The sequence below is a fragment of the Mya arenaria genome, chromosome 12, assembly GCF_026914265.1.
Source record: "Mya arenaria isolate MELC-2E11 chromosome 12, ASM2691426v1".
Lineage (NCBI taxonomy): Eukaryota > Metazoa > Mollusca > Bivalvia > Myida > Myidae > Mya > Mya arenaria.
The window spans coordinates 25,579,348-25,597,856 of NC_069133.1; the positions used below are offsets into that span (position 1 = coordinate 25,579,348).

At 38.9% G+C, this 18,509-nt stretch overlaps 1 protein-coding gene across 1 annotated transcript; it reads right to left on the reverse strand.

Moving 5' to 3' along the window:
* Nucleotides 1–1,736: 1,736 nt before the first annotated feature.
* LOC128212492 (uncharacterized) lies at nt 1,737–15,058 on the reverse strand. The gene is made up of 13 exons (XM_052917974.1): nt 14,923–15,058; nt 13,964–13,982; nt 12,673–12,714; nt 12,358–12,447; nt 11,492–12,064; nt 8,364–8,429; nt 6,933–6,947; nt 5,965–6,018; nt 5,163–5,246; nt 4,566–4,607; nt 4,030–4,062; nt 2,783–2,815; nt 1,737–2,463 (listed from the first exon to the last, which is right to left on the reverse strand). Exons 1-13 carry the CDS (start codon nt 14,989–14,991, stop codon nt 2,393–2,395), a joined length of 1,191 nt encoding a protein of 396 aa, XP_052773934.1. The 5' UTR covers nt 14,992–15,058; the 3' UTR covers nt 1,737–2,392.
* Between the last annotated feature and the right edge of the window lie 3,451 nt (nt 15,059–18,509).

Consider the following 18,509-nt stretch of genomic DNA (forward strand, 5'->3'; position numbering starts at 1 on the left):
GCCTAGCTTTTTGGGGGAAATGCTGATAATCGCTTCGGGATGCTGATTTGTGAATAAAAACATAAATTTATTAGTGTTATGGAGTAAAACGCTTCAAAAAATGATTTGAAATAGAAAAACAATTAAGCAACTAAGTCACTAGGTCGCCAACTTCAAGCCCCTTGGTGGTTGTGTTAGTAGTTTATTCTCCGGGTCCTGGCGTGAGCACATTGAAGGGTCCCAGAGTGACAGTTCAACCACCGCACACCAATCCTGAGCAGATTATCTGGTGGTTAACCTGTACTAGGTGCCTTCACCTCTGCAAGGAACTGACCATTTCTGTACATGCCAGGGGCAATGGTCGTAGAAAGGATTTCATAACCAATCACAACAGAAGTGACCTGGTCCGCCCGGGAATCGAACCCAAGTTGTCCGATTCACAGTCAAGCGCTCTACCGATTGAGCTAACGGGAGGGGCAAGCCCCTTGGCTGCCAGGGCCAGTATAAAGTAGTGATCTTATCCGAATCCTTAGATATACTTCAGTGATTCCACAAAGCCTATTGGTCGGCTAAATATACTGGTAAAAAAACACTAAGTTTCTAATCTTATGGCGGATCCGTAGTCTAGTGGTTACACAATTGACTGTCGATCCAGGGGTCGCAGGTTCGATTCCCCGTCGCACCACTTAACAAAATTTATACTAATTGACGTGAAATGAGGGCCCGTGTGACAGTGCAATACACTGGTGCACGTTAAAGTACCAGGGTAGTGCTAAACAGGGTTACATATGTATGTAGCAGCAACATAAAATGGCTAACAATCTTATCAGAGCACTCGCCGAATAGGCAATGCCCGGCTGCGAGTATAAATACGCTTACACATCACCTTAAATTTAAGTTCAATCTCAGTTGCTTACTACTGTGAAATCATTTATATTCGTTGGCATGAAAGTTCGTGGTTTGCCGAAAGATTACAATTTCACGGGTACATGTACTTGAATTCGTGGTTTTTCATTTTCGAAAAAAAATTCGAAACTGCGGTCGTCCTAGATCGTCTGCATTATCTCCACGCGCTGGCCGGTGATTTCCGTCTTCTACGTCACTCGGTTTATGACAGTAGCTAAAGTGGTAGGACATGCCAATTAGTGCATATACCCATGTCAACTGGAAATTAAGGTCATGGCAATTGAAAAAGTAAATAAAGGGTCTATATTTCATGGGATCTTGAATTCGTGGATCCCCTAACCCACGAAAACCACGAACAATAATGCCCCACGAACATCAATGATTTAACAGTACTAAAAACAATTGCGCTGATCGGATTGCGTGATATAAATAGCGGACGTATACAGTGAATGAAGTCGATGATGTATGACCATAAAATTGACTTCAGTTGCATATTGAATACCATCCGTGCTGGTTGTCAAACTCGTCCGATATGGGTTAATGTCCGATACAATAAACGTCAAATGTGCATTTGGTCCTGCTTTGACCAGCCGATGACCAATTTGCACGACTCGGCGTCCCTTGGGCCAGCTAGATTATTGGCTCAATTTATTTAATTCAGTAAATGAACGGGATAGAACATTGCTATGTTAGTAGACCAAATTGTATACTCAATAAAATTATTGTAGAATGTATTCTATTCAATTCAATTGGTTTTATTGAACATTTATGTGGGTTTTTTTTAAAGATTTATTCAAATGCTCAAAGAAATATACACATACATAAAGTAACAGATGTATAAGAGTGTGACTTTTAATACAGATTTCGAGCAGACATGAAAGAGAGTGCCCCAAAAAGCATAAATTTACGGCAATGCACAGATGCAATGAAGAATAGGTCATACTTGGTGATATTTAAAATGTTAATCAGATATAGTGTAAAATCATTTTATGTAAAGGACATTAAGTGAAAAACAAAGGTAGAAAGTTCAGGTTAGATCGTCCTTTTCCGTTCCGAGTCGGGATAAGATGTAGGCCAGGAACACCTCGGCTATTACCCAACATAATTGACCTCCCGAAGATTGACGGAGATGACCGAGTTGTTACGATCGCAAGATAAGCTGAAGCGGCATCTCGATAATCAATCGGAACAGCTCGGCTATCTCCGCTTTACGACAAGCCTCGTATGTATGCCGTTGCATAAGTAACTGAATAATAATATTTCTCAAATGTTTGGTTTAACATTTATTGTTATAACTACGTTCAAATTGATTTCTAGTCAAGCGTTTTATTGCATAAATCATTTCGATTTCTTAGAATAAAGTCTTTTGGTTTAACTGCTAAACTGAAATTACTACGCGATCTACTTGCAGCTTAGTTAACTGTAAAGAATTCTGACATTTTAAACTGTCTAAACACTTTCGAGTTTTTTGAAGGGGAATGGCCGAGGTTCTCCGACAGACATATCGCTAATAGTTAGAATACTGCATACTCATGTCCACACTGTACGGCCCGTGGGTGTACAACCAAGTCCAGATTTCTGGAATGTAAATAATGTACTCAATTTCAATGAATGAATGAATGAATGAATGAATGAATGAATGAATGAATGAATGAATGAATGAATGAATGAATGAATGAATGAATGAATGAATGAATGAATGAATGAATGAATGAATGAATGAATGAATGAATGAATGAATGAATGAATGAATGAACGAACGAACGAACGAACGAATCAATCAATCAATCAATCTTTTAATCAACCAGTCAGTCAACCAGTCAGTCAATAAATTAATAATTATTCCAAGAAATGGTGACAATGCAATCACGTGTCAAATGATATAATGAGTTCTTACCCACGTTGAGATTATAAAGTCCCTCGAATTCATCTGCAACAAAAAAACAAACAAAAAAAACATAAAGGAATTACCCTTATAATGATAACACATGTATTCAATTAAGATAAGTTCTCGTGTTCTCTGCATTCATTACCAACTTAGTGGTTTCAAATTTAAATAATGTTACAGCTGAAGTCTCACAGATTGACGGTTTTGACATTTCTTTTTGTCTCAGAATCATCCCTTTTTGGCATCAATGCCCTTCAATTCAGTTATATAAGATAACTCGCAATAGATTGAGAACAGGCCAAAAAATGTGTTATATTTACTTCTTCGAATTTTTAGAAATTCTATAGGAATAATCTGTATGATTATCAGAATAAACCATTTTTCATTTATCAAAATCCATTTTCATTATGTATTTTGGCTAATTGAAATAAGCGACTTAAGCCTGTTAAGCTTAAGAAGTTTCGAGAAATTGGGGCCAGATCTCAGGTGTTTGGAAAAAATCAAAACTATTTTTTAAGCGTGAGTAACGCTTTTAGCCTTCAAAAAATCAAATCCCGAAAGTAAATACGAAAAACTGATCTTTTGTGAACAGTCTTATATCACTGGTTTCCAGACGTTTGCGCAAAAATTGGATCATTCTATGTCAACAAAATAAATGAAAGTTGTCCAAAACGAACCATCTGTAAAAGAGCAAACTCAACTGTCCAGTTTTTGACAACTATTACTATTACTATTAAACGCATTTTCTTTACAACGATTATGAAACAAGTTATTGCAACACGATATTGGCACGATATTACGCGAAAATGTGTCTTCTGTAGTGGGGGACACCGGAGTACCTTGAGGAAACCCACCTGTCACACGCTCGGTGACTACAAACCAAACTCACATGCGTCAAGGATTCGAACCCGGGATGCCTACGTGAGAAGCAAGTGCACTAACCACTGCGCTGACCGGAAAACATTTCAAGGGACTGAACACCGGAGTGACTTCAACGAACCCAATGTTTATCACATTCATAGACGTTTCGGAATAATTGGCTGGTAACCAGTTTCGTCAGAAATTTAATGCCCGTAGACATTGTCCCTCGCGTAAACTTTCTTCAAGTGAGGCCGTATTTAAGTTCATCTAGTAAAGTTTTAACCGCCAAGGGCAACAACTCTGAAGTGACGAAGGCAACCCGGATGGATGCAAAGTCATGTGTGTCAATATAATAATATAGTTTTAAACAAACTGAGAGAAATATAAATACTTACACCAGAGTAGGCTTTCTAACTCGGCGAAATGACCTGCAAGAAAATAAACACATCATTAGTTTGTAATTGAGTTAACGAAAGAGCATAAATTTAGTCGCAAGTGCGAAGCCAATCATGGGTCCTATTGTTCAGAACATTGTTAAATTTTACAACGTTATTAACGTCAGCGTTGTTAATTTTCAAATATTTACTGTTCTCGAAATTATATGGATACATTTGCGATCTGCTGAATATCTATCACGATTTTAGCAACCAGTGCAGATGTACTTGTTTATAATGAAATATTGGAGTACGTCCCCATATATTTCGCGTTTTAAAATTAACAACGATTTCGTGTATCATATTGCAGCGGTTTTATTTTACCAATTTAAAACTTTATTATTAATAGGATATAATTTAGATCAGACAAACTAAGATAATAAAACACACACACAAAAAATTGCATCAATACCTTAAATATCTACTAAACCGGGGACAACATGTATGTTCAAATTTGTTTCGTATTCGGATAAAAAAAACAAAGCAACATTTATTACCATCGTCATCCCCTTGGGCTTCTTTCAACTGTAACAGGGCCTCTGAAAAAAAAACATCAACGATTTATAAAGCTACGTGTAAGTAACAACAAGATACCCGATTTTAACTAGGTTTAGGTCACCAATAATTCGCGAAAGCCGTCATTTTCTGCTAAAATAAATATATGTTAATCCGAAATATCCGGAGTTCTTATCTGGGTCCCGAAGACTTCGGATAAACGGTATTTAAATGTATTTACATTGTCTTTGGTCGAAATACTTATCAGTACTGTTAAATTGTCCAACATACCTGGTACCAACAACGTTGTCATACTTTACATACTCTGGTATACCCATACCCCGATAACGTATATAAAAATGTATATTTTCAACTTCAAAACGAAAATAGAAGATCCCAAAGCGAGAGAGCAGCCCGAATGAGACCTTTTTATGCAGTAAGCTAAAATACATACTATCATGTATGTTTGGGTGGAGGAGGGGGGGGGGGGGGCTGGCCGCTGTACTGAAACCTTAATAAACACCAGTTCTACCTTAATCAATGAACTTTGACAACGGACCTTAACGTAACGCAAGCGTTTAAATGTGCCATATACATACCGTAAACGTTGTTATAAAGAAGCATATCGATTGTGGCGAACACTTCTGCGAACGTCTCCGGGCTGTCACCCATTATCCCGGACACTGGAAACACCAACAGTTGCAAAATCAAGTATACGGTTAGGTATTCGACTAGAACTAGTCTACAGCACAGTCAAAACTGGCTATGTCGAATTCTTTGTGACCTCGGGAAATACCTCGAGATAACGAACATTCGATATAACCGAATTCCAAAACATGTCTAACTAAGCCCAATAAATTCGAAAAAAAGTTCGACATAACCAGAACATCGAGATAACAGAGTTCGATATAACGAGTTTCGACTGTATATATCTTTACAAATTATTTCGATATTCATCAAATTATTTCAAATGATACCAATCATACACAGTCGGGTTATTATGCATTACATTAAAGACATTATATACAAACGTATTCTTTTCTTACATTACCATTAAAAAATATCTATGATCGATATCCATGATGGATTTTTTACATGTGTTGATTACAAAGGCCTGGGCCTGGGTCGGTTTTCATAAAGCATCTTAAGTAATTTCTTTACTAAAGTATATTACTTATTTTGTTCACAGTCAAACTAAAAGGAAAGTATAAGAGTGTTTTTTTACAATTGAAGTGTCAATATTCAAGAAAATCGATTTCAATTAAGTATTTCAATTAAGTATTTCAAATATTTTTTAATTATTATGTCATATGATCAGTGAGATACTAGGTAGGAAAATGACTTAAGACCAGAAATGTCTTAAGATGTTTTGTGAATACCAGTCCATTTTTGAAAACTTACGTTCATGCAAGAACTCGCCAATGAGGGGTCCAAGAAACGGCACTCCAGAGTCGCCTTAAAACACAACATGTTAATGAAGACAATGAAAAAAGAAATAAAAAGACACTTGAAATCACATGTGATTGCTTCAATGAATTGAACGTCTCTAAAACACATTATCATGCAATCACATTTTTGATGAAAACACATGCTCACGGTATCAAAGTACTGAAAGTCACTAAAATTCACGTGTTCATTGAAATCAAGGTTCTAAAGGTAACTATTGAAACACGTGGATACAAAAAAAACCTACTTAACGCCTCTTAAAGTGACACTCTTATTCGAAATCAATACATACACATGTATAACAAATTCTGAACATAAACCTTCAACTACCTCCTAAATAGTGCAATTATGGAAATATTAATTACTGATAGCAATATTATAACCGTGTACTCAATAGCTGAAAACGCAAAAATATTAAATGATTGGTGATTGCTAAAATATTTACTGCTATCTACTATCGTCTCATAATGTAGAATACCGTGTTTTCTGCACATTTCTTTCAAATTAAACTCGGATTCCTTCATAAGCACCCTTGTTTTCGACATTTGTTCATCCTTTTTGGTATATAAAAACAATTGCATTAAGTATGTTAAATCTTATTTGGAAGTAATAGTGCATCTTTAAACAATCACGGAGTATAAGTTTTAAATTTTACATGACACTTGCACCGAAGCACTGAATAGCTCTTAAAAAAACACCTGAGAATCATAGGTCTCTTTAAAACTCTATAATCAAAGTAATGGTAAATGACATTAAGTAAAATCCTAATGATTAAGAATAAGCGGGCTGTGCGTTGCGAAAGTTAAAATTCTTATTAATGAGTTAGCATTGTATTTAATAACTGCAAATCTGCAATTTCATTGGCTAAAAATGTGGCTTGAAGTCTAAGTGAACTCAGCTTTTTCAGTATGGATATGACTTACCAAGTCCGTTTACATCTGAAATAGTGAAGACAAGTGTGTTATTTTATGCACTCGGTAGATATATGATCATTAACATTCATCGGAGGTTTGATAATGATAAATTAAACATCTACGCATAGGCCAAAAAATGGTTTGGTTAGGGTAACACCCTTTTCAAAAACAGGTAAGCTTTTTTTAAAAATAAATATTTTTTTAATTAGACATTATATAAAAACGTTATTGTCATTATTGGAGAATGGTGTTAAAGTAATATTCTGTATAAAGCTTTAAAGGTTTTAAACTACATGTTAAAATACATACTACAACAAATATAAATAATTATAATGTTATATTTTATTTTTTTAATTCTTTACAACTGGCCATAAAAACGGTAGGGTCGGCGCCTATTTCGTAGGTAGGGTCGGGTAACCCGAACCAAATGTTTTTTAGGCCATAGCATTATTGCTCTGGTGTACGATCATGTTATTTGATATACAGGGCAATATCAATTTTTACATTTATTACATTTGTTCCATTATCACTCATTGTCATTACATATCGACGGATGAAAGCGAAAAGGTTCTATCTGCTTCTTTATTTAATGTCACTTAGAACCTTTTCGCATTCACCCATCGATATTATGCACCTACTCTAAGATATTCACAATCAAAGCTGCACTCTCACAGATTGACCATTTTTGTCTTGAAACAAGCTTTTCTTTGCTTACATGTGTTAAAATAAGTGATATAAGACTGCTGACAAAAGATCAGATCGCAGTTTTTCATATTTACGTTTGAAAATCATCGAATGTTAAGAGATATGAAATTTTCGGCCGTTTTCCAATCAATTGAGACCTGTTCTGTTATTTAAATTACATTATATGACTGAATTGATGGCATTGATACACAAATCATCTGATTCTGAGAAAAAAGCTACAAAACTGTCAATCTGTGAGAGTGCAGCTTTAAACTCCTCTTACAAAAATAACCGGCAAATTTCCATCTAGTCATTAATTGGTTTCAATGGTTTCGGCGGTTTTGGAAACCTGTTTCGAAAGTTTGGATTGAGGTAACAAATGCATGATTTTGTGTACAGTTCCAGCAGCATCTCCACCAACATGGGGGGGGGGGGTCACTAGTTTCAAAAACCAGTTTCGGTTTTCGTTTATCAAAACTGGATTAATTTAATTTGAAAATGTAACACAGTTTGTGAAACTAATATCAAGCCAAAACTTGTTTATTTCCAACAAAACGCCCTTATGTTGTTATTTAGAAGTTCGCGCCTGCGCGCTAGATATTACCAAATGTATTTTTTTTCTTGCTTTACTATTCAAATAATTCGGCAGCCAGGCTAAATTCATGGTTTAGTTAAGCAAAATTAAACCAAAACTATAACTTAAACCGTGTCCTTCTCGGAAAGAATCAGGTTTGCTACTTATAAGGTTATACTTACCCCAGAACGCTTCGACATCGGCGTGGTACTGACTTAGATGATCCCGCACACACGCCCAGAAACTTCCTGTAAGTTGAAAATGGACCGGTATTTTAAATTGCAATTTACTGACAAACTTTAATAAGACGAGTTTAATATTGATTAATATTGATTCGTGTATTCGCTCGTATAATATGGATTCGTGTATTCGCTCGTATAATAACTGATTCGTGTATTCGCTCATATAATATTGATTCATGTACTCGCTTGTATACTACGGATCCATGTACTCGTTTGTATACTACGGATTCATGTACTCGCTTGTATACTATGGATTCATGTACTCGCTTGTATACTACGGATTCATGTACTCGCTTGTATACTATGGATTCATGTACTCGCTTGTATACTACGGATTCATGTACTCGTTTTTATACTATGGATTTATGTACTCGCTTGTATACTACGGATCCATGTACTCGCTTGTATACTACGGATTCATGTACTCGCTTGTATACTACGGATTCATGTACTCGCTTGTATACTACGGATTCATGTACTCGCTTGTATACTACGGATTCATGTATTCGCTTGTATACTACGGATTCATGTATTCGCTTGTATACTACGGATTCATGTACTCGCTTATATACTACGGATTCATGTACTCGCTTGTATACTACGGATTCATGTATTCGCTTGTATACTACGGATTCATGTACTCGCTTGTATACTATGGATACATGTACACTATTGTATACTACCGATTCATATATTCATAATACATAATAGTACGATAATACATGTTAATTATGGAAGCTGTGTGAAGTTAGCTAAACATATGACATTGGACATTGGACATTCAAGATCGAATGTTGTGCTAGCACGACATTGGACATTTGACATTCAAAATTGAAAGTCGTGCTAGCACGACATAGGACATTGGACATTCAAGATCGAATGTTGTGCTAGCACGACATAGGACATTGGACATTCAAGATCGAATGTTGTGCTAGCACGACATAGGACATTGGACATTCAAGATCGAATGTTGTGCTAGCACGACATAGGACATTGGACATTCAAGATCGAATGTTGTGCTAGCACGACATTGGACATTGGACATTCAAAAGTGAAAGTCGTGCTAGCACGACATAGGACATTGGACATTCAAGATCGAATGTTGTGCTAACACGACATTGGACATTGGACATTCAAAATTGAAAGTCGTGCTAGCACGACATTGGACATTGGACATTCAAGATCGAATGTTGTGCTAGCACGACATTGGACATTGGACATTCAAAATTGAAAGTCGTGCTAGCACGACATAGGACATTGGACATTCAAGATCGAATGTTGTGCTAGCACGACATTGGACATTGGACATTCAAAAGTGAAAGTCGTGCTAGCACGACATTGGACATTCAAAAATGAATGTCGTGCCAGCACGACATTGGACATTCAAAATTGAAAGTCGTGCTGGCACGACATTGATTGGACATTGGACATTCAAAAATGAATGTCGTGCCAGCACGACATTGGACATTGGACATTGAGATTTCAAAAATGAATATCGGTCCTACATCTACTTTATCTGGTTTTACGTATTATAACACGAACTATTGTCAATGAGCCGATTAAGTAACCTATTACTGCCTGTCGACTTATTTTTTATCGACTCAATAAGTCACAACATTCGATTTTGAATGTCCCATGTCCAATGTCGTGCCAGCACAACATTCAATTTTGAATGTCCAATGTCGTGCCAGCACAACATTCGATGTTGAATGCTAGCACGACATTCATTTTTGAAATACCGATGTCCAATGTCGTGCCAGCACGACATTCATTTTTGAAATACCAATGTCCAATGTCGTGCCAGCACAACATTCGATTTTGAATGTCCAATGTCCAATGTCGTGACAGCACAACATTCGATGTTGAATATCCAATGTCGTGCTAGCACGACATTCATTTTTTAAATACCAATGTCCAATGTTCAATGTCGTGCCAGTACGACTTTCAATTTTGAATGTCCAATGTCGTGCCAGCACAACATTCGATAATGAATGTCCAATGTCGTGCCAGCACAACATTTGATCTTGAATGTCCAATTACCAATGTCGTATGTTTAGCTCACTTCACACAGCTAATTATGGATGGTATTTCAATACAACTAGCTTAATTTGCTAAATTTACCCCTTATGTTGAGCTATTGTACATAAACAATCTTCAGTGGTCAACATTATATGTTCTCAAATGAGACGGCAGAATCTTTCAATTTTCCCAATACATTTATATTTTAATCAGGTGAAGCGGTAGATATAAATAGTGACTGGCCCGGGATATTTATTTTTACACAATATAATGCAGACCACTAAAACATTAAAGATTGTTCGTATGTTCTTACAAAAATAAAATGATTTGTGACTGTGTTGCATCAAACTATTTATTTTTGCAAGTACATACCAATGTTATTTAACCCTTTTTCAAGAGCACAAGTTGTTTGTACATTGCCCGACGCCATCACAACTAAAATTGTGTTTAAATGCAATAATTGACATGAGATAGAAGTGACAGCAATATGCAGTCAAATCCTGACAGTTGAGGACTTGAGAAAACAGAGTAAGATACAAGAGTTCCGGTTGCGATACCCGAGCTCGACCTTGCGAAGAGACCTCTTGGTTCTGCCGATACACTGGACACAACTTTCCTGGCATGAACCAGTACTGGGTTCACCATTTTCTCAGTACTACTCTTTGACACGACCTGGGTTTGAACCACCGATCTTACGCACCCGAAGCGCACGCTCTATCACTGAGCTAGAGAAGCACTTGTGGATCCAGGGGGGGGGGGGGGGGCACCCGGCGCGGGCCCCTCCCCCCTAAAATCGTCAAAGTTTACTTTAAATTACAATATAAGACAAAAAAAGGGTTTAAAGTATGCCCAAAATGTACGATTTCGGACTAGTTATTGTTACAATTTGCTTTAGGTAGTACCCACCCCCCTCCAAACCCCCTTCGGTTCTGAGGGAGGGGCGCAAGCCAAAGACTTCGCCTTACTCCCCCTTTAACGTCAAACCCGGATCCGCCCCTGAGAAGTATCCGAAACGTACAACATTTTATCATAAACTTGTCTCTACCTACCGGCGTCTTCCCATGTGTGATTACACACTGATGTGTCGTAGTAGCCATAGTCGCCGATTCCACTTCCGTAGTAACTGCTGTCGTACAATTCAATATACAGCTCATCATTGGCCATGTAGATGTCGTTCCACACATCGCCCCACTTGTCGCAGCCGGGAGGACTGGTTTCGGACTCCTGGAAATAGCAGACTTCGTAAACGGCCCAGTCCCAGTCAAAGCACTCCTCGTCCTCATAGTTCAGAAACTGATAGCCCACCTCGTCCGTCATCACACATCGCTCAAACATCTCTTCCATATAATTTTCCTCGAGGGGATCATCGTAGCCGACGTCCGTCACTGACTTCTTGCCCTGCGTCTTCGACCAGGGTTTCGAGTGAAGCAAACCGCGAAGCTTCTGTAATGTCCTTTTGTGCGTTTGGGCGGCGGACTGTGAGACACTGGGAGTCGCCTGTCCAGTGTTGCGGCCGGCTTTCTGTGCGTGTGCCTGCATCTCCCGGAGGTGCTGGGCGGCTCGCACAACCGCCGCCTTGCCTGAGGACGTAGTGCCACTTCCGTGCAATAATGACAAAGAACCTAAAATGTTTGAACATGAGGTTGTGGCGCGAACGGATAGAGGCGTATAATAAAATACAAGCATGTTTAATGAAAGTGGGTCTTATTTGTTAAAAAATGGAAAAATGTTTCCACTTGTAAGCTGGTGCAGTAATTATTCATAGTTATATATCAAATCCCCTGATATCCAAGTGTATACGGGACTCACGTACCGACGATGTGACAGTATTATGCACTTCACCTTTGAAAAATAGTTCTTTTCCCAGAATGGACGTACGCGAGGTCTGCTGAACCTGAAAATGGATGTTACTCACGTCCTTTTCCGGAAATGTCCGTTTTGGCAGCATCGCCTACGTCCTTCTTCTCTTCTTCGATTTTCCCAGCCAGTTTGCTTATAAGAGCACCTGTCAAATAGTGGATTATTACCGAGTCAGTGAAAATAATAAAATATGAATGGGGGCATTTCTCGTACATGCAATAGTATTAATCATTGGATCTTAACACAATAAAATTTAACAGGCCGTGTAAGCCGGTTATTTTCACAAGGACTACGTGGGAGTCAAATCCGCGTAATGCTATTTACTTTTAGTATTTAGTAATTTCTGTTAAATATACATGTATATACTCACGTAAGAGGCTCGTTTCGCTGTTAGACGTTTTCTGAACATCATCTGAAAAAAAGAAACGGAAGTTAGCAGAACAAAAGCACTTTCTGCATCCATAACCATTATTTGTGTTCAGTGTTGATTATAAATCTAGCACTGAATGTATTGTTTATGTCCTTCAAGGAGACTAACTCCTTATGCACCAGTCAATTGTAACCACAGCCCGCCAGGTCTGGGGGTATACCCGGGATAGCCGGGGAAATGGGTCGTGTTTTTACCTTCCAGGTGGCCCCGCAGTGCCGGGTTAATGCGGTGGTTTTGTTTTCGCGCCAAAAATAGCGGGAAATGGGCCTTTCCTAGGGTCACTGGGGTGCGGGGGCATTTGGCGGGGATTTACCAGCAGTTCGTTCCCGCAGGACGGGGATTTTACCCAGGCTTGGCTGGACCGAAAGTCAAAGTCCCTGTTATTCCCTGGAGCTGGGGGCCCGTGTTTACAATTAACTGGTGCATTACTGAAATGTTCAGTATTCCCGAAACATTATTAAAATCATATAAAGTGTCTACATTTTTTTTATCTTCGAAAGAGTATTCCCTAACGATTATTAACAATATGCAAATCGTCTGCATGCTTATCTCTCAATCGGTTCACTAATTAAATTATACATTTTTTCAAAAATAATAGTAAATCATGAATAGCAAATTTATACTTATTTCTCCTACCGAAACATAAACAAATCATTCGGAACTCCTCGGTCATTTTCCATCGAAAACAACATCTAATGTATATGGACAGTTTACAATGTCAAATTTTTTTTTAAAAATACATTTAACTACACTGCAAGTATATCGCGTAGTAATTTTAAGTTATCAGTTAGATTTAATGACTTTACTCTTGGATTCTTAATTATTTATGCATTAAAACACTTCACTGGCAATTAATGTAAACGTAGATATACAAAGTACACATTTAAACACTACACTCAATTAATAGTGTAATTCAAAATTGTACGAACTACTTCTTTTGATGTACCGGCATACATCCGAGGTTGTTTTCGATGGAAATTGGCCGAGGGGTTTCGAATGATAAATAACACTATTCCATATTCCATAATCGTTACAACTCGGCCATCTCCGGCAAGCTTCGAGATAGTCAATTCTGTTGGATAATGGCCGAGGTTTTCCAATTGTTCCATATGAGGCTCCGCACTTCAGTACTGCTCCATTATATAGCTTGCATGGTTTCAGGGGGATGGATCCACTTATATATCCGTTTATTTTGTTAAGCTTAATGAGAATTTAAAATTATTATACATACCATTCTTAGCAGCACGATCCTGAAATAAATTATTATTTTTTTTTATAATATTTAGACAGTTTTAGCTCTTATCATACTCTGCATGTGTAATTATAAACAATTTTCTCAGACATCATGCTGACGTTTGGCTGACGTCGAATTGTCTTTTGTCAGTTATGTGTGTGCGCTGGCGTAAGCTGAGCAACATTTGATCAGCGTTGGACTCTCATTAATTTGGTGTTTTTGTTGCATTTGTCAGAATCGATCTTCGAAAAATTAATGAACTAAAAATTTGAAAAATCCTCGATTTTCATTGGCTCACACAAAAAATGCAAACACCAATGAAAACTAATGAACAAATAAAATGAAAACTCCTTAGTTATCATTGGCCAACTCAAAAATGAAAACATCAAGTAAAATTAATGAACTGAAAATTTGAAAAATCCTCGATTTTCATTGGCTCGCACAAAACTGCAAACACCAAGAACAATTAATGAACAGAAAATGAAAAATCCTCTATTGTCATTGGCCAACACGGAGATGCAAACACCTAATCAATTTTGCGTTTTGCATTGCAGACGACATTAAACTTTATAGTTACTGTTTTCAGAATGGGTTTTATTTTTGCTGTGAGCAGGATTAACCTGTTATAAAAGAAAGCGCATTTTTCACCAAAAGATCCAATAACAAAGGCAAGCACTTAAAACTAAATAAGAAAATGCATGTAGCAAATTAATTGTTGTTTAAGATAACGATACCATGCTACACTACATTAAAACAATCTTTGATTTAACGAAATAAAACATACACAAAACATTGTGCAAACCACTTTTCGAAAAAATGAAAAAGCGTCTCGTGAAATCCGGATCTGAAAAATCTACTCCAGTCGAATACAACCTCGCGGATCTTTTGCGTTTTCGCAGTGTCGTAAGTTATAACCCTATGAATTAATAAATATAGGTGTAAATTGTTTATTTTACCTGAATTTTGTATGTGTGTGCAAGAGTGCACAACACCGCCAGAACTCCAACAGTTAAAGCGAGCTTCATCCTGCGATCCCTCGGTCACAATAAGACTTAATTAAACCCCGCTTATGAATTATAAACAAAATACGAACTAGCAACCCATGTTTTGACATTTGTTTTGGCAACCCGTATTCAATTTTTCATTTCAAAATTCTTTTCAAAAATCTGTTTTTCATACAATTATATAGTGATATTTAATTTGACATTCATTATGATAATGGTGTGTCAACATGTCATTCAAAATATAACCCCTTGGTCGGGAGTTTCGAAATCATATTTTATAATGAAGTTTTGTGAGTGTCTTAGTACTTAGTAGAGAATATAGAGTAAACAGTATTCAATATCATGCCATTATGGCAATACAGTGACAAGGATCCAATTTATCATCTATAGATGTAACCTGAATCTTAATATCGGTGCCATTCAATAATGAATGTGTTTATTGAAAATCTTTCATTATGGTGAGTGATTTCTGCCATTTCGTGTTTTATCGAAAATTTGCGAAAACCACATGGTACATTTTCACATTTTCGCATTTTCGCCCTGCCACGTGTCGCATTTTCCTCGACGCTTGACGCATTTTTGCCCCGACACCTGTCGCGTCTTCGCCCCGACACTTGTGCATTTTCCCCGCACAATTCTCGCATTTTCCCCGCCACTCATTTGTCGCATTTTCCCCGCCACTCATTTGTCGCATTTTCGCCCTGCCACTTGGCGCATTTTCCCCGCCATTTGTCGCATTTTCGCCCAGCCACTTGTCGCATTTTTGCCCTGCCACTTATGGCATATTCCCCACAATTTGTCGCATTTTTGCCCTGTCACCTGTGGCATATTCCCCGCCATTTGTCGCATTTTCTCCCTGCCATTTGTGGCATATTCCCCGCCATTTGTCGCATTTTCGCCCTGCCACATATGACATTTTCCCCGCCATTTGTCGCATTTTCTCCCTGCCACTTGTGGCATTTTCGCCGCCATTTTCGCTCTGCCACTTGTGGCATTTTCCCCGCCACTTGGCGCATTTCGCCCTGCCACTTGGCGAATATTTGCAGTGCAACGTGTCGCATTTTCGCCAACACTTGTAACATTTTCACCCGACACTTGTCGATTTTCGCCCGACACTTGTCGCATTTTCGCCCGAAACTTACCGCATGGTCGCCCCACGAGTTGTCGATTTTCGTCCCTACATTTGTCGCATTTTTGCCCCGCCGCTTGTCGCATTTTAGCCGACACTTGTCGCATGGTCGCCCCGCCACTTGTCGATTTTCGCCACTTAACATGTCGCATTTTCGGCCCGTCGCTTGTCGCATTTTCGCCCCGACACTTGTGGCATTTTCGCCGACACTTGTCGCATGCTCGCAACGCAACTTGTCGCATTTTCATCCATTTAATTGTCGCATGTTCGCCCATTCACTTGTTGCATGTTCGCCCCGCCACTTGTTGCATGTTCGCCCTGCCACTTGTCGCATGTACGCACCGCCACTTGTCGCATTTTCACCCCTTCACTTGTCGCATGTTCGCCCCGTCACTTGTTGCATGTTCGCCCCGCCAGTTGTTGCATGTTCGCCACGCCACTTGTTGCATGTTTGCCACGCCACTTGTCGCATGTTCGCCCCTTCACTTGTCGCATGTTCGCCACGCCACTTGTCGCATGCTCGCAACGCAACTTGTTGCATATTCGCCACGCCACTTGTTGCATGTTCGCCCCGCCACTTGTTGCATGTTCGCCACGCCACTTGTCGCATGTTCGCCACGCCACTTGTCGCATGTTCGCCACGCTACTTGTCTCATGTTTGCCCCACCACTTGTCGCGTTTTCACCCTGTCATTTGTCTCATTTTCACCCCGCCATGTGTTTGCTTTTCGCCCTGCCACGTGCTGCATTTTCGCCGCATCATTTGTCGCATTTTCGCCCCACAACGTGCCACATTTTGGCCTCGCCACTTGTCGCATTTCGCCCCGATACATGTCGCATTTTCGCCCTGGCACTTGCCGCATTTTCGCCCCGACACATGTCGCATTTCGCCCCGACACATGTTGCATTTTCGCCCAGGCACTTGCCGCATTTTCGCACCGCTATTTATCGCATTTCCGCCCCGACACTTGTATCATTATCTCCCCGCCCCTTATCGCACTTTCACCCCACCATTTGTCGCAATTTGGTCCTACCACGTGCCAGAATCCCCCCCCCCACGTGCTACATTTTCGCCCCACTACTTTGTGCATTTTCGCCCGACACATGTCACATTTTCGCCCCGCAACGTAAACACGAAATGGTAGAAAACGTCCACCTTAGTTTTAATAGTTCTTAAAAGTCAATACGAAAAATAAGTTGAATAGGTGAAAATGAATCTTTTTGTAATTTATCCTATTTCAATTTCTTTAAAGAAAAGGTCGAACCCATTGAACGTCTTGTGATAAATTTCAAACAGTTTAAAAGAAATCTTTCAGTGAATGTAGTGAATTGCTGTATTTGTGCGGCAGCCAAATAGGGGTAGTGTTGTACTCAACGATATAAATTTTATGAGTTTTTGACAATATTCTTTTTTCTTACTATGGTACCATATGGTGTAGAGACCCTTTAAAGCTGCACTCTCACAGATTTACCGTTTTGACAACATTTTTATTTTTTGTCTTGGAATGAGCCAAATTTTGCGTAAATATCAGCAAACCAGTGATATAAGACTGCTGACCACATAGCTGCTTCAGCTACATAGCTGAAAGAAGGTCCATTTGTGCCTGGTAGCCAGCTTCTTGCAGATCACTCGTGCAGAGCACGTCCTGTATGCTCCATTAATAAACGTCCTCGTCATTGGGCAAAAAATGGTTTGATAAGGGTTACATCCTTTTCAAAAAGAGGTTGGATAGGTAGGCTTTTTTATATTAGGCTTTATATAAGGACGTTATTGTCATCATTGGAAAATTTGTTAAAGTAATATTCTGTATAACGCTTAAAAAGGTTTTAAACTACATATTTAAACACATATTTCGTAGGAAGGGTCGGGTAACCCGAACCAAATATATTTTTAAGGCCTTGCCACCCCTTGCTCAGAGATCACTGATGTAGTCTCTTGTAGCGTTGCTCTACATTGACTAGGCTCTCCCTGGCCTCGCTGCTGGTGAGGTCTGCCAATGTGCCAGGGTCAAGAAGAGCACCGAGTCCTTCCATGATATCACGAGTTGTGTCTGATGGTGCCAGCCTGTCTCCAAGGTTTTCCTGGACCCTGGAAATGTAGTTAACCATCACATTCATACTACACGTATCTGAGTCAGCATAGCTATGCCCTATGTCCTTGTGCACAGTTTTGCCATGAACTTGTCCTATATATCTGCCTTTAATTGTTTGTAACAATGTTTATGAATAATTATCTACCATGGTCTCTCGGTTATGATAGGTTCATCCCAACCCTACCGATGGGTGTTTTGCGGAAACTTGGACAACCTCGTTTTCCCAACAACAAAACTACGCTCGGGTTGGGTAGAACCTATCTACCTTGAAACCCTGCTTAATGCGTAGGAATACGTTCCAAAATGTAGTTATTTCGT

Bases quoted from the DNA above. Each gene is read 5' to 3' on its own strand.
- LOC128212492 (XM_052917974.1), bottom strand. From the start codon at position 14,991: ATGAAGCTCGCTTTAACTGTTGGAGTTCTGGCGGTGTTGTGCACTCTT. The intron at 8,430-11,491 runs GTAGGTAGAGAC...TTCAACTTACAG, and splicing joins TCACACATGGGAAGACGCCG to GAAGTTTCTGGGCGTGTGTG. The intron at 5,247-5,964 runs GTAAGTTTTCAA...TGGTGTTTCCAG, and splicing joins TGGCGAGTTCTTGCATGAAC to TGTCCGGGATAATGGGTGAC.